The following is a 16,460-nucleotide window of genomic DNA, read 5'->3' as shown; positions in this document are numbered from 1 at the left end:
AAATGGAATATTGGATCCCTTTTATGCTTTCTAATGCTTGGAATAAATCACTAAGAAAAATACAGTGTATATCAAAATGAGCATTATTTCTTTTCAGGTCTTTTGGGGGAATTTTAGGGGGGAGTTTCTGTACTAGAACTATAATATGTTTTATAATTGTAGAGCCAAAACATGTTATTTCCATTCGCTTTGCATTTGCTACCTGATAGAATTTCACAAAGATAAATTTAGTTGGAGACTATTAAAAAATAGTAAATTTAAAAGAAAACCTATAAAAATACTTTAACATTATCATCTTTAGATACATTGGTTCCAGCTTATTAATAAAGCTTAGTTTTTATGACAGTACCAAGTAATGAGATCTAACTTTAGTGAAGTTTTTTTTTTTTTCAAGTGTGTGTTGTGATCTGGTTTTATTTTAAAGTACATTGCAAAAGGTCTTAAAATTTCATTTCTCACCTAATATTTGTGTTATTTTTCAAACATCTAATTAGGTGAAACTGAATCGATTTAATTTCTGTGTTACAGGAGATTACCTGGGGCAATTGATGTTATTGGTCAGACTATAACAATTAGCCGAGTTGAAGGAAGGCGACGGGCAAATGAAAACAGCAACATACAGGTTTTGTATTTTAAAAATTATTAATTTTTAAACTGAAGGATTACATCCGTATTCTAATTTAATTTATTCCATATACATTTCTAGTGCTATGCTATGTGTTTGTTATTTTAGGTATGCCAAGAGATTTAAAATACGGAGCTAATTACCCTTTTATTATAAAAGCTATTCCCATTAGAATTTATTGCCTTTGGATCTTTTTTGGTAAGATTTCTTTTCCTTTGCTATAAACACAATATGTAGGTTAATTGGACCAAAAAAAGGGAAAATATGGGAAAAGTGTAAAGAAGACCGTAAAACCACCAATAATTCTAGCATATAAAGATAACCACTTTTAACACTCTGGTACATCTCTCGTCACCAGACAAGATTAGGATATACTTTATGGTTACTTCTTGTGTATCTTTTTTTAAAATTATCATTGGCATTGTCCATATTTTTAAAAATATTGAAAATTCCTTCATGATAGTTTCATTATATGGATATATCATAGCTTAACGTATAATTTTGGGGGGGGAGTAGATTTCCTTTGTTTTCAAGGGAAAGAATGAAGGCGATACTAGTAACTTGGATTCAAGTTAGAATTTTAGTAACTGAGACTTTCAGCTGTTAGTTTGATCATTACTGTTTTTTATTATTACCTTTTCCTGAGTACCTTAAAAAAATTTCAAAGTGTTTTGATTCTCATTACTTTTAGTAAATTCATCTTCTTTTCTTTTTAGCATGTTTAAGTGTAAACATTTCTAAACTGGAAGATAGTCCTCTTTTCTTTCTCCCACCATTAAAATGCTGGGATTTCTTAAAATAATTCTGTTCCCTACTTTGAAAAATAGCTTATCAGCATAAGCATTACAGAAATTATTGTATTTAAATGCAGGAATAGTTAATGAAAAGAGGGATTATATGTTTAAATGATAACCTTTAGCCCGCAAAGATTTTAGAAGTATAAATTAAATGCACAACATTATGTTGCCTATTTCTGCTGTTTCCCAAATGTGTTTGCACATCAGAATCCCTCAGGGAGCCTTAAAAATCCAGATTTCTATGTGTCACTCCTGTAGATTTCCTACCTGCCCCTTAACCTGTTTATACAGATCAGTATTTTGTAAACACATTTACTTCTCAAGTATAAACTCTTGTTCTTAAAGTTACAAGATTCACATGAAAAAGTTATTTATATATTTGGCTACCTGTTTACTTGCACCCTGTTAATGCGTGCAACCTGATGATAAGAAGCCCTAGTACAGTGGATATTTATTTCTGCATCCATGTTTATTTCCTAATGCTGGTATTTGTAACTAATGATTACATTGACTTAATTTGAGTACTGTAGCTTGGTTGGGTAACAAAGGTAATACTCATTATATTATATTTATAAAGTGGTTAAATTTAGAAGTACTCTTGTTTAGAATGTTTTTAGTTCTTCTTTTGAGTAATGATTTAGTCATTTTTTTTCTAGGCTTTGTATATGGACATTTTAAAAAGTGTGAGTGCGTGTATACTCACATCTGTATATACACACACATATCACACACATGGAAAAAATTACGTCTGCCTCCCCAAAATATGTGTATATGAATAAAACTTTTTACTTTATTTCTTAAATAAAATGAATTTACTGAGTTTTTAATCTTAGATAAGAACACTTATTCACTTTTTAAATTAACTATGCTTAATTTTAGGTCCTTTCTGAAAGATCTGCTACTGAAGTAGACAACAATTTTAGCAAACCACCTCCATTTTTCCCCCCAGGAGCTCCTCCCACCCACCTTCCACCTCCTCCATTTCTTCCACCTCCTCCAACTGTCAGCACTGCTCCACCTCTGATTCCACCACCAGGTAAATAGTAAATAAGACATCTGATTTTGGGGAAAAAAAAATCATGAGTGTTTCTTTTATTTTTAATTCTAACAATTAAAATACATGAAAAATCTTTATTGATTATACTGCATTAAAATTGATAGGAAATTTACTATGTTAAATCTTCAGTAGATTCACAGTGAAACAGATCTATATGTGCTATTTCAGCATAGCAAAGAGAATATACTAAAATAGAGAAGAATGGATAGATACTAAAATTGTGATCTAAGAGTATGATTGTGAACACTTAAAGATGCTAATTTTATGTATAAATCCATATTGAATTATAAACCATGTGTTAACTTGTTTTGAAAAAAGTTTTAGTTAGAATTGGAGTAGGTTTAAAAAAAATATATCCTGTGAAGTGAAAATCTCAGTCTGTTCATCTTTGTATACTGATTTCCTTTTAGGAGAGTGCTTCTGGGTGCCAGGTACCTGGTATTTAACTGCTTTTAAACAAGACAGAAAATTAAATTTCTATCGTATTTTGAGCCACTTTTGATTATTATTTTATTGATGGCACTAGAAAAATTCACAAGTAAACCCTAAATTTTATATTTTCAACCTTATATCCAGTGGCCTTTGTTACTTTATTCCCAATAAGCTTCCGTTATTTATTCCCTTTAATCAGTTTTTAATGAAACTAACAAGACTGATTGAGATAGTAACTCCTTTCCTCCTACAGAGAATGCCAATAGTAAATCATAACAACTATCTCCTGCTTCTGATTATAACTACACATGTGAGAAATGCTAAAATTTGCTTTCTTTTGGTAATATCAGTTCATACTGCAGAGCCATGTCCACATAGTCATTTTGAGAGAGCCATGCTTGTTTTAAGGTGCCAGTTATGATCAGAGTACCTATGCAAATAAGGGGTCTGAGTAGTCTCCCTCTAGTCTTCATCCTTGGTCTCTAAATGTCAACTGTTGCATTGGCCCCACAGCCACAGCACCTTTGATTCTCTTCCATTGTCAATTTTATCTCAAAATGGATAAGAATTATTATGAAAAACGACTGGTTTTAGAGACTTTGTTGTCTCAGAAAGAGGAAAGAGAAGACTGAATAAGTTGGAGGTGCTTACTCCAGACAACTTTATTTCTAAAATTTAACGAGTTTATTATTCTGGAGCATAAACCATTTCAGAAGTTGTAATTGGACCCATGACTCTTGGGTCTTCCATATGATGAGAACTAACCAAAGGAAAAGGGTATGGAATGAAAACTTCGTGATTCATAAACGAGTCCTTTGTCTACTGAACATGATAAAATGTAGAAATAGTTAATTCTGAACATATTTGATCTAATGACACTAAAAGATAATCAATGTATTCAATAATAGTGTTATGCTGGATTGCTTGGTAATCTTATTTTAACTTTACTAGGTATTAAAGGTGATTAAAAATAATTTTTTTTATTGCTAGCTAACGTAGTATATCCCCAGATTGCTAACAGTTTATATAGTCAGCACTAGCTATTATGAGAGAGTAAGTGATATGAGTGAGAGAGAGAGAGGGTATGAAAAATGGTGAAAAAATAAAGACATTTTTGGTATAAGAATATTTAGACGCTCTATAGGATATTGCTTATAGGTGCTGGCATTATCTGGAAGCACGCTTTTTTCCAAAATGACAAGACTACTCCATTTCTTTACCATATAACTTCTGTTTATAAAGATAATATCTTTTAATAATGTTCAGATTATCTATGGCATTATACTGTAGAGTAACACTCCTTATTTTTTTTTTTTAAGTTATTTATTTACAGGCTTACCTTGGAGATCTTACAGTCCTACACCACCACAATAAAAAGAATCAAAATGAAATTTTGGTTTCTCGGTGCATATAAAAGTTATGTTCATATTCTTCGGTAGTCTGTTGAGTGGTGCAGTAGCATTATGTCTAAAAAATAATACATTAATTAAAAAGAACTTTGTTGCTGAAAAATGCTAACCACCATCTGAGCTTTAAGTGAGTCATAATCTTTTTGCTGATGTTAGGGCCTTGCCTTGATGTTGGTGGCTGCTGACTGATCAGAGTGGTGGTTGCTGAGGGTTGGGGTGGCAATTTCTTATAAGACAGCAGTGAAGTTTGCCACATCCATTGACTCTTCCTTTAATGAACAGTTGGTTTTTCTGTAGCAGTGATGCTGTTTGATAGCATTTTACTCACAGTAGACCCTCCTTCTGAATTGAAGTCAGTCCTCCCAAACTCTGCTGCTGATTTATCAACTAAGTTTAGGTAATATTCTGAATCCTTCTTTGGCCATTTCAACAGTCTTCACCGTATCTTTACCAGGAGTAGGTTCCATGTCAAGAAACCACTTTTTTTTTTTTTGCTCACCCATGAGAAGCAACGCTTCATCTGTTCTAGTTTTATCATGAGCCTGCAACAATGCAGTCTCGTCTTCAGGCTCCACTTCTCATTCTTGTTCTCTTGTTATTTCCACCACACCTGCACTTCCTTTCTCTGCTGAAGTCTGGAACCCCTAAAGTCTTCCATGAGGTTTGGAATCCACTTCTTCCAAACTCCTGTTCATGTGGCTGTTTGGATCTTTCTCCATGAATCATGAATGTTCTTAATGGCATCTCAAATGATGAAGATGATGCATCCTTTCCAGAAGGTTTTCAACTTACTTTGCCCATATCCGTCAGAGGAATCGCTCTGTCTGTGGCAGCTATAGTCCTATGAAATGTTTTTCTTCAGTAGTAAGACTTGAAAGTCTAAATGAGTCCTTGATCCATGGGCTGCAGAATGAATATTTTGTTATGAGGCATGAAAATATTAATCTTATTACTGTATGTCTCAACAGAGAGAGAGCTCTTAGGTGACCGGGTGCATTGTGGATGGGCAGTAATATTTGGAAAGGAATCTTTTTTTCTGAGCAGTAGACTCATCGGTGCGCTTGAAATGTTCAGTAAGCCATGTTGTCAACAGATGTGCTGTCGTCAGGCTTTGTTGTTCCATTTGTACAGCACAGGCAGAGTGGAGTTAGGTTAATTCTTAAGGGCCCTAGGACTTTCAGAATGGTGAGCATTTGCTTGAGCTTAAAGTCACCAGCTGCATTAGCCCCTCACTAGAGAGTCAGCCTCTCCTTTGAAACTTTGAAGCCAGGCCTTGACTTCTTTCCAGCTGTGAAAGTCCGCAATGGCATCTCCTTCCAACAGAAGGCTATTTTGTCTCCATGAAAATCTGCTGTTTAGTGTGGCCGCCTTTCTGAATTCCCTTAGCTGGGTCTTCTGGGGAACTTGCTCCCCCTTCTCCATCAGCACGTGCTGCTTCACCCACCCTGCACTTTGTGTTCTGGAGATGGCTTCTTTCCTCAGACCTCATGCACCAGCCTCTGATGGCTTCACACTATTTTTCTACAGCTAACTCACCTCTGTCAGCCTTCATAGAATTGAAGAGGGTTATAAGGGCCTTGCTCTGGATTAGCCTTTGGCTTAAGGGAATACTGTGGCTGGTTTGGTCTCCTCTCCAGACCACTCAGACTTTCTCTGTATTTACAGTAAGGCTATTTTGCTTTCTTAACGGTTGTGTGTTCACTGGAGTAGCACTTTTAATTTCCTTCAAGAACTTTTCCTTTGCATCACGGTTTGACTGTATGTTGCAAGAGGCCTAGCTTTTAGCCAGTCTGATTTGACATGCCTTCCTCCCTAAACTTAGTCATTTCTAGCTTTTGATTTAAAGAGAGAGATGTGTGACTCTTCCTTTCACTTGAACACTTAGAGGCCAGTGTAGGGTTATTAACTGGCCTAATTTTGTTATAGTGTCTCTGGAGAAGGAAAGAGATAAGACAATGGCCGATTAGTCAAGCAGTCAGAACACAAACAACATACGTTGATGGCCATCTTATATATGATTAGAGTTTGTGGTGTCCCAAAACAGTTACAGTAGTACCATCAAAAGATCACTGATCACAAAGCACCATAACAAATAAAATAGTATAAAAGTTTGAAATACTGTGACAGTTACCTTAAATGTGATACAAAGACATGATATTACAAACCCTTCTGGGAAATGACTACAGCGGACTTGCTGAAATAGTGTTGCCACAAACCTTCAGTTTGTTAAAAACACAGTAACTACGGAACGCAGTAAAGAGGGCACAATAGAATGAGGTATGCCGGTAATGTTAATTTTCAACTACATGCTTTCCATATTTTAAATACCTACCCACATTTCCTTTGATTGCTTATTCTTAGAGTTTCCATGCTGTTCTGTCAGCATTTAAGGATACTGATTGAAATGAATTTTGATGCTGGTTTAAAAGCAGTATCTAACTGTGGTATATTTGCTGGTGGCAGGGAGATACCAGTTCATACAAAAACCCAAGTATCTGGAGATTGAGACTATCTGAATTACTCCTTACTTTTACTAGATTGTGAGCTGTTGGGAGAGAAGGTGGTTTGCATTTCCATCAATGTTTCCCAACAGTGCTAGTCACAAAGATCTTTTGTATGCTTGACGTTCCCTAAATAGGGTAGCTGTTTGAGGTGACATATATCTGTATCCATAACACCAGAGAGACTTTCAGATTGACAGTTAGTACAGTCACCCAGACACTTAAAACCAGAGTGGTTCCGAGCTTTTCCATAACAGTATGGCTACATAGATCCTTACCCATGGACTATAGGCCTTGAGATTAAAGCCATATTTTCAGTGACAATTTACCACAGAACCACGTGATTACAATATATTTTATAGAGGTCACTGTGATTTAGATCACCATAAGAATCATAAGCCACTAATGAAAGAAAGCTGTGGTTGAGGAGTTTTTTTATAAGTTTGCCTTAAAAAGTGCTCCATTTTTCTTAGAGAAATCTTGGGTTTTCTTTTGCTTTCTTGAGAAACACTAAGTGCAAAAAGGAAAAAAAATCCTTTGAGAATTTAAACATTAAAATATGTTTCAGGGACGCCTGGGTGGCTCAGTTGGTTGGACGACTGCCTTTGGCTCAGGTCATGATCCCGGAGTCCCAGGATCGAGTCCCGCACCGGGCTCCCAGCTCCATGGGGAGTCTGCTTCTCCCTCTGACCTTCTCCTCGCTCATGCTCCCTCTCACTGTCTCTCAAATAAATAAATAAAAATCTTAAAAAAAAAAAAAAAAGAACATTAACTGATTTAAAAAAAAAATGTGTTTCAAATGCATATGCTTTCAAGGCTATAGGCCTGTATATGATAAGACAAATACAGAAATGATCTATTACACCCCTATTTGGGGCTTCATGCTTTCAGTGTAATAGTAGAGTAATAGTAGAAATTTAATTGACCCTTGGGCCACCAACCCTGGTCAAAAATCTACATTACTGATAGCCCATTGTTGACTGGAAGCTTTACTAATAACAAACAGTTAGTTAACACACATTTTTTATGTTATGTGTATTATAGCCTGTATTCTTATAATAAAGGTAGGCAGAGTAAAGAAAATGTTAATATCACAAAGAAGAAAAAATGCATTTATAGGTCTATACTATAAAAAAATCAACATATGGGGTGCCTGGGTGGCTCAGATGGTTAAGCATCTGCCTTCAGCTCAGGTCATGATCTCCAGGTCTTGGGATGGAGCCCCATGTCAGGCTTCTGGCTCAGCGGGGAGTCTGCCTCTCCCTTTCCCTCTGCCTCTTTCTTTCTCTCTCTCTCTCAAATGAATAAATTTAAAAATCTTAAAAAAAAAAATCCACATATAAGTGGATCTGTGCAGTTCAAAGCCTGTTGTTCAAGGGTCACTTGTAGTAGCTAATAGCAGCTAATATTTATTGAATGCTTATTTATTATTGAAGGTACTGTTCTGAGCACCTTTCATGTATTAATGCAGTATAATCCTTGACAACAACTGAAATAGATTTTATTCTGATTTTACAGAATAGAAACCAGGACTCAAACGAGTTTAAGCAGTAGCTAGAAAATAGCAGAACTAGCAGGCAGTTTTGTCCAAAAGCCTGTTTTGTTAACTGTTTTGAATTGGATCATGGCATCATGTGTATATTCACCCCCAATAACGTGTCTGTTAAAAGTTGTTTGTTTTTTTCCTTTTAACTTTTACCCTCATATTGAAGTGCATGCATCTGTATTTCTGGGTAGAGAAGTATATGGAGCTTGTAAAGAGCAGGAACCAGATTTTTTTTTTTTTTTTATCCAGTTAGCTGAGATTTTGCTGTTTGCCTGATTTGTGTTAAGTCTGTTTACTGAATAAACCAGTTGTGATATACTTGTTTATTGGAAGAAGAATTGTAAAATTAAAAGATTCATGTTAGGGGCGCCTGGATGGCTCAGTGGGTTAAAGCCTCTGTCTTCAGCTCAGGTCATGATCACAAGGTCCTGGGATCGAGCCCCACATCGGGCTCTCTGCTCAGCGGGAAGCCTACTCCCCCCGCCGCCCCCCGCCTGCCTCTCTGCCTACTTGTGATCTCTGTCAAATAAATAAATAAAATCTTAAAAAAAAAAAAAGATTCATGTTATAGTGCAGTTGATTTTATGGTATTTTTTTATGTGGTAAAAATATACATAATACTTAATTATTCTAACCATCAGTAAGTCTCCAGTTCATTGACATTAAATACATTGACAAAGTTGTATAACCATCACTATGATGTATACCTAAAACTTTTTCATTATCCATAATGAAATTGTACTTATTAAACAGTAACCTTTACCCCATCCCCCAGCTCCCGTGGCCTCTATTCTTTCTTTCTCTGTGAATTTGCCGATTGTAGGTACTTCGTGTAAGTGAAATCATTATAGTATTTGTCCTGTGTCTGGCTTATCTTAATTGTTTTTTAAAGTAATGTTTGTAAACTATTTTTTTTAAACTATGTACAAACTAAATATAAACCTTTCCTTTAGATTTTCAAATGTTAATTTCCTTTATAGTGTCATCCTATTTATCTTCATTTTTTATAATAGAGTTTATTGAAAGAGAGAAGACTAGATTTATTTTAGCTCATTTCTCGTTATACTAATAAAAATCAAGGCTCATATGGCTATGGTTCCGTAAGTCTTCAGAACAGTTAAAATCTAGCTCAGGATTCCGTTAAGTTGAGGAAGGCTCTTTGCCTTACTGAGATACTATAGTCCAATTAGTGCAGACCACAGAGAACAATGATCCCTGCTTTTAAAGGTGGATATAGGGTTTAGCTGTTTATCTAGAGCTTAAAATGGGTGCAATTCTGCATTTTAGAAGGAATTCCTAAATTCATTCCTAAAAACTTTTACCAAGTACATTAGTGTCTCACTAGTCATGTAGTACTTTGAGTTATATGAACTTAAAAATTGTGTTCATTCCTTAAATATCTTGATGATTTAGGGTTATAGCAGTGACGCACATGGGGTTTGGGAGAAAGGCAGCTCACATCTGTAGTCTTTTGCATTTCCTCTAAAGCCTACATTGTGGATTAGTTTTCTGTTAGCAGTCTAGTTCCAGCACAGTGGCTCTTAAACTTTTTGGTCAGAGAGCACTTTATACACTAAAAAAAAATTACTACAGTCTCCCAAAGAGCTTTTATTTATGCATAATACATATATTTTTTGTATTAGAAAACTGTGAGGTTAAAATGTTATGTAAAAAATACTCATAATAAACCCATTACGTATCAGCATTAACATTTAGTGTAAAGAGTGGTCTTGTTTTACACTTTTGCAAACTTTTTTTTTATATATAACTGTGTGGCTTAATAGCAAAAAAAAAATGGATTCTCCCATTTTGTTCCTGCATTAAAATCTTTTGTGATTTTACATGTCATGTAGCCTCTAGAAGACTTTATTGGACACTTGTAAGAGAATGAGCATGAAAATAGCAAATAACATCTTAGTATTTTTATGAAAGTAGTTTTAACCTTGCAGATTCCTTAAAAGGATCTTAGAGACTGCCTGGAATCTCCAGGTGACACTTTAAGAACTGCTGCTTTCGCAGAAGTTTGGCCTATTCTGGATGAATATTATCCGCACCCTTGAGAAAGTACAATTTTGAGAAGTTACTTTGAATATAATATTTATTAAGCTAATTTTTATAGTCCTATAAGATTTTTGGTCTTACTCAGCAAATCTGCTTATTAACTGTTGCTTTTTGCCAAAAATATATTTTCCAGAAGTACCTTTAAAAAAGAATTCCTTGAAAAAAATTTTTCTAAGGTTTTACTTATGTGTTTGTCACAGAGAGGGGGAGAGAGAGAGAGTGAGCGTGTGTACAAGCAAGGGGAGAAGCAGGCTCCCCGCTGAGCAAGGAGACCGATGTAGGACTTGATCCTGGGACCCCTGGGATTCCGACCTGAGCAAAAGGCAGCTGCTTAACCAACTGAATCACCCAGGTGTCCTGAATTCCTTGAGATTTTTAAGAACTGTACTTATCTTCTCTCTTTTTTTTTTAATATATATAAAAAAAAAACAAAACCCAGTAGCCTATCAGTATTCTCAGTAATCTCAAAATAGGCTGTTATTTTTAAAGGGCAGATGTTAGACTGTCTGTGTGTGTGTGTGTATGTGTAAGATTGATGCACAGAAAAGCATGTAGTGGAAGGTAATACTTAAAGATTTTTATAAACCTTGACTTTATGTACTCAATTTCTTTGTGCAGAATTTACTTACAGGCTTGATTTAGAAGTAGAAATCAGTTAGAATTAAAATGAGCAAGCTTTGATTTGTGACATAATAGCGCTGATGAAATTTAGAAGTTACCAGTGAGAAATTGGAAGCATAATTTGCATAATTCGGCCATGTTTTCTTTCACTTGAACTTAATAAAGAAATGATAGGTAGTTATTCTATATATTTGTTAGTTGTTGTGGAGTAACAAATCACTCCAGAATGTAGTGACTTAAAACAAGATGTATTTATTGAACAGTTTTCGTGAGTTAGGAATGTGGGGAAGGCTTAGCTGGGTCCTCTGCTTCAGTCTGCCACAGACTTTGGGATGGTCATCTCAAAGACCTGACTGAGGAAATACTCTTTCAAGATTACTGACGTCTTTGTTACAGTCAGGATTCACTTCCTCTCCTATATGGCAGCTTGCTTCAGGAAAGCATGCATGCCAAGAAAACTGTAGAGGACTCCAACAAAATAGAAGTCACTGTCTTTAGTCTAGTCACAGAAGTGACATCCCATCATTTTGCTGGATTTTGTTTGTTAGAAATAAGTCATTATATCCAGCCCATATTCGGGGAGGGTATAAATACCAAAGGTATAAAAAGGCATAAATGGGGGCACCTGGATGGCTCAGTCATTAAGCGTCTGCCTTCTGCTCAGATCATGATCCCAGGGTCCTGGGATCGAGCCCCACATCAGGATCCCTGCTCGGCAGGAAGCCTGCTTCCCCCTCCCACTCCCCCTGTTTGTGTTCCCTCTCTCGCTATGTGTCTTCCTGTCAAATAAATAAGTAAAATCTTTGGGGGGAAGAAAAAACATAAATGTCTGCTATCAGGGATCATTAGAGGCCGTATCAGAGGCTACCCTAGCATATATACTCTTTTCTGCCTTAGAAAAACAATGATGGACTGCATTGAGAAAGAGTTCATACACAATTTTTATTTGTTGTTATTGTTGACTGCAGAGCCTCTATTAATGTTGTTTAAATTTTAAAAATATAGTTAAATACCTTTCAAAAAGTATGGGGTGCCTGGGTGGCTCAGTGGGTTAAAGCCTCTGCCTTCCTCTCAGGTCATGATCCCAGGGTCCTGGGATCGAGCCCTGCATGGGGCTCTCTGCTCAGCAGGGTGCCTGCTTCCCTTCTTCTCTCTTCCTGCCTCTCTGTCTACTTGTAATCTCTGTCTGTCAAATAAAATCTTTAAAACAAAAACAAGAACAAAAATATCACAGCGCTGCTGCCTTTCTATTTCTTTGCTTCGGTTCCTTTAGTTCCCAAATAGAATTTCAGGTGCCCCCCGCCCCCCGCCGCCACCACCACCACCAGCACCACATGCTTTCTACTGAAGAGTGTGCATTACTGGAAAAAGTCAATCTGATTCTTCTGAAGATGCCAGATAGTTAGCATAGGCTATCATATAGCTCAATTATTTTACTTAAGGGTGTCACATGCTTTGTTCGTTTCATGAAAATTTGAAATGGAATTTATGTGTATTGAATATTGAGCTGTTAAGCAGTGCAATCTGTAGAGAGGTTTAGGATCTGATTTATTGATTCTCAAAGTATGGTCGCTGCTCAGCAACATCTGCATCTCCTTGTTAGGAATGCAGATTCTCGGACCCCATTCCAGACCTACTGAATCAGAAATTCAGCAGACCCAGCAGTCTATGTTTTAACCAACTCCAGGTGATTCTGATGGTCACTAAAGTTTCAAAACCAATAATCTATCCAGTCCTGTTAGAACTTGAATCTTACTTTTCCAAAAGCTTTGGCCTACAGTACTAGAAATCTTACTCTTATTACTGTTATGCAAAGCTTTCCAGGGAAATCAACATTTTTGTCCTACTCATTTTACAGATAAAGGAAACCGTGAAACACAGTACTTCCCTCGTGTAATTTCAGCCTGTTGGTTAGGCAGCACGTGTGTTGCTCAGAAAGGTGGGAGTGTTGAGAGTGAGGACAGGAATTTTTGAGACCAATTTTCTTTTTCCTTGTGTTGTTTTTCTTTTGCTAACAAAAGTCAAATACTAAATCGTGAGTTTTGTATAAGAATTACATTGAACCAACACTGTGTCACATAATAAACTTTTGTATTGCATTTTGAAAGTACATCTGATAATACTAAAGAATTGATTTGTATTGTGTTTCATCAACTTCATGGTTCTTGTTCAGTGAACATTTACTAATAAGGATTTGTACTGAAATATCTTAGATGAAATACAGCCCTCACAAGAAGGGCCTTTTTTAGTTCTCACGCTAACTTTGTGATGAGTAGATAGTGACTAGAATGACATCTTTACATATAGCATGAATTTTCTTTTTGGGAATTCTTTCCAGTTGATTTTTTAAAAACCTGTCCTATAATACTGTTGTAGTGAGATTAAAATTAAAAGCAGACTGTAATTTTAACAACCTTCAGGGCATATTTAATAATTTGATGATAAGTCTTTTTATCTTTGTTTTCTGAAAATTTGACAGAAGTTTTTGAAGACTAAATTTTGAGAGGCCTGATTAGTAATTTCTTAGTTATTTTGCATGAATTCACATTTTAGTAAGCTGTAGTGAATTTTAGTTAGAGTGATATATGTTGCTCATGTGTTCATTTAAGTAGTTTATTAGGATTATAGAGTGGTTTGCTGAATTTCATACAGTTACCTTATACTGTAGTTCCCCACCTCCCCACCTTTATCTGCAAGGTCTTTGTTCCAGGACCCCCAGTGAGTACCTGAAATGGTAGATAGCATTGAACCTTATATATGCTATGTTTTTTTCCTATTCATACATAACCTATGATAAAACTTAATTTATAAATTCGACACAGTAAGGGATTAACAATAATAATAAAATAGAACAATTATAACAATATACTGTAATAAAAGTTTTTTGAATGTGATCTCTCCTTCTCTCTCTGAAAATATCTCAGTTGTACTGTGCTCACCTTTCTTATGATGACATGAGTTTATAAAATGCCTATGTCCTGAGATGAAATGAGGTGAATGGCATAGGCACTGTGACATACATAGCATTAGGCTACTGTTGACCTTCTGGCAGTACATCAGAAAGAGGATCACCTGCTTCCAGAATGTGGTTGACTGCGGATAACTGAAACTGTGGAAAGCATGACTAAGAAGGGACTACTATACATGTAAAAAACAAACAAAAATGTATTTTAATGTAAAAACTAGATCACATAGTGAAGTTAAACAGTGCTCTAAAAGACTTTATATTGTTTCAAAGAAAATTAGTGTATAGATATTAAGAAAGTTCAATATGCTCTGCCTTTCTTTTCCCATTTAGTATGGTGTCTGGGGTGCTTGGTAGCTTGTATTGTTTGCTGGATTCTTTTAGCTCAGTAATTTAGGAAGCAGTAAGGTAACTTCAGGATGGAGGATAATTGCCATTAAGTATAGATTGAGTTAGTAGACATTTGGAGGTCTAACGATTTTTGAAAAATAATGGCTTTACATGTCTTTTACATATCGTTTTCAGTATTGTTGGTATTGTAAGTTTAGCATATCTTTTTATTGTATGGGTGGGTGGTTAAATCAGGTGTTTCATTTTCCATTTTAAAGCCACTGGCTGCCTTAAGTTTTTTTTATATAAACCTCTTATTCTGGTAAAACATGCACAGAAAAATTCCAAATTATTAGCAGATGTTTCCATTGACAAAACATTTAAAAGTAATTGTTTTCATTACTTTTTCCCATGCATTTAATTAATGAATTTTACTTTTTCCCCCTCTTTTGGACTAATTTTGATGCAGTTTTTAAGATAGGATCAGTAAAAACATTCTACGTTGAAGTTCTGGTATAAAATTTTTCATGAAAAAAACTTTTTTTCTATTTTCCTACTTAGAAATATCATTTTTCTTCAAACAAAAAGTAGAATTTGTATGTCGCATAACTTTTACATTAGGATTTAAGGGCACATTTGACCAATGTAAATTGAGAATGTTATTTATACATAGTATATTTCTTAAAGTTTATAATGTGTGCAAATGAATGAGAGTCACTCATATTAGTATTTACTGACTCCTATAGATAAATTGTCCACATTTAATGTGCCCTGGGGGTGTATATATATATATGAATTGGCTATATCCCCCTCTTCTACTCCCACAAATCAGAGCAAATAATAGCCTTTCCCTAGTCCTGTCAAACAACAGTAAAATGATCCAAATCAGCATTTGAATGTCCCACAAAATTTAGTTACTAAAGTGGAAAGTCATCATCTTCAGAATTACCTTGTATTACCTTCAGTATAAAGATCCCATTGATAATTTCTCTATTAAAATATTAAATAAGATCAGATGTTGATTATCAGATTTAGTGTTAATTTCATGGAGTTTGATATTTGTGCACTAAAAATGCACAAGTGTGCTTTTTCAACTGATGTCTAACTTTGTTTGTGATTACACCTAGTAGGGGAAATCTTGTTACCAAGTTGTTAGACTGGGTTTTCATCAGGAAGTCGGATGTTATACTGGAATTGTTGGTCCTCTGCAAGAAAACAGAATGCTTCTTTTGAGTGAATAAGCCAGGAAAATGAGGCGAGGGGTTTTATTTTCAAAGGTTTTTGTTTTTTGTTTTTTTTTTTTGGTGATGGCATAAATACATAACAGGTTATAAAATCCAATTACTATATTAAATTTCATCACTTGTTTTTTAGGTATTCCAATAACTGTACCACCTCCAGGTAAAACTTTTTTCATGTTTTCTCCATCATTGTTAATAAACATGAAATTTCAAGCTTAGAGTTACAGGAGGGACAGTGTCGATGTGGTTAGACTATGGAATAGGCTATTGGGGTTTCAAGGTCCTATTTTCAGCTCTGCCTTTGCTTCATTCCAGTTTTGATTAAGATACTTAGTTTTCTTATACCTGTCTTACCCATTTCTGTAGAAACAGCGATTCTGAGAAAATTCTCACCTTATCAATTTGTTCAAGAAAACAGTATGGAATATAAAATAAGACTTTTATGAAAAAGTTTTTTTCAGACCAGTGAATTTTTTTATATGATAAAGCAACTGCAGAAGAAGAGAAAGATCATTTATCATGACCTTATCATGGTTTCTGATTTTTTTTTTTTTTTTTTACCCTGCTGGCAAAATTCAGTATTGTGAGAAAATACATTCTGAACCGTACAATTAGATAGATAGACAACTGGTCAGATGGTTGTTCTTAGAGTGGTGAAATTGTTGATTGTTGTAATGGTGTGATCAATAGTTTATGTGTGACCAAGGGTGGTTTTTCCCACTTTTTCAGTGTTGTTTTTTCAGTGTTTTTAAAGTGTGATGCAAATATGATAGCAAGTGTATTTGTTACTGAATTCAGTATCCAGAGCCAAAGAATATAAAGAAAAGGAGAGGTGACCATGCTTGGAAGAGTTTGTCTGAATTCAAAAATGGCTT

General features: G+C 35.2%; 1 protein-coding gene across 10 annotated transcripts in view; it reads left to right on the top strand.

The window, feature by feature from the left end:
- Nucleotides 1-16,460, top strand: part of LOC111148927 (factor interacting with PAPOLA and CPSF1) — a 78,021-nt gene that overhangs the window by 41,608 nt on the left and 19,953 nt on the right. For 7 of the 10 annotated variants that reach the window (XM_022505734.1, XM_022505726.1, XM_022505730.1 and 4 more), the window contains 3 exons: nt 529-622; nt 2,302-2,458; nt 15,719-15,745. In XM_022505734.1, coding sequence (XP_022361442.1) covers nt 529-622; nt 2,302-2,458; nt 15,719-15,745 — 278 coding nt within the window. The remainder of the gene's footprint in view (nt 1-528; nt 623-2,301; nt 2,459-15,718; nt 15,746-16,460) is intronic. The other 3 variants (XM_022505735.1, XM_022505733.1, XM_022505725.1) reach the window with 1 other exon arrangement.

Source organism: Enhydra lutris, unplaced genomic scaffold (genome assembly GCF_002288905.1).
Source record: "Enhydra lutris kenyoni isolate GAN:26980312 unplaced genomic scaffold, ASM228890v2 scaffoldscaffold21, whole genome shotgun sequence".
NCBI classification, from domain to species: Eukaryota; Metazoa; Chordata; class Mammalia; order Carnivora; family Mustelidae; genus Enhydra; species Enhydra lutris.
Note: the sequence above shows the minus strand (reverse complement) of the source record. Positions and strands in the feature narration are given on the sequence as shown.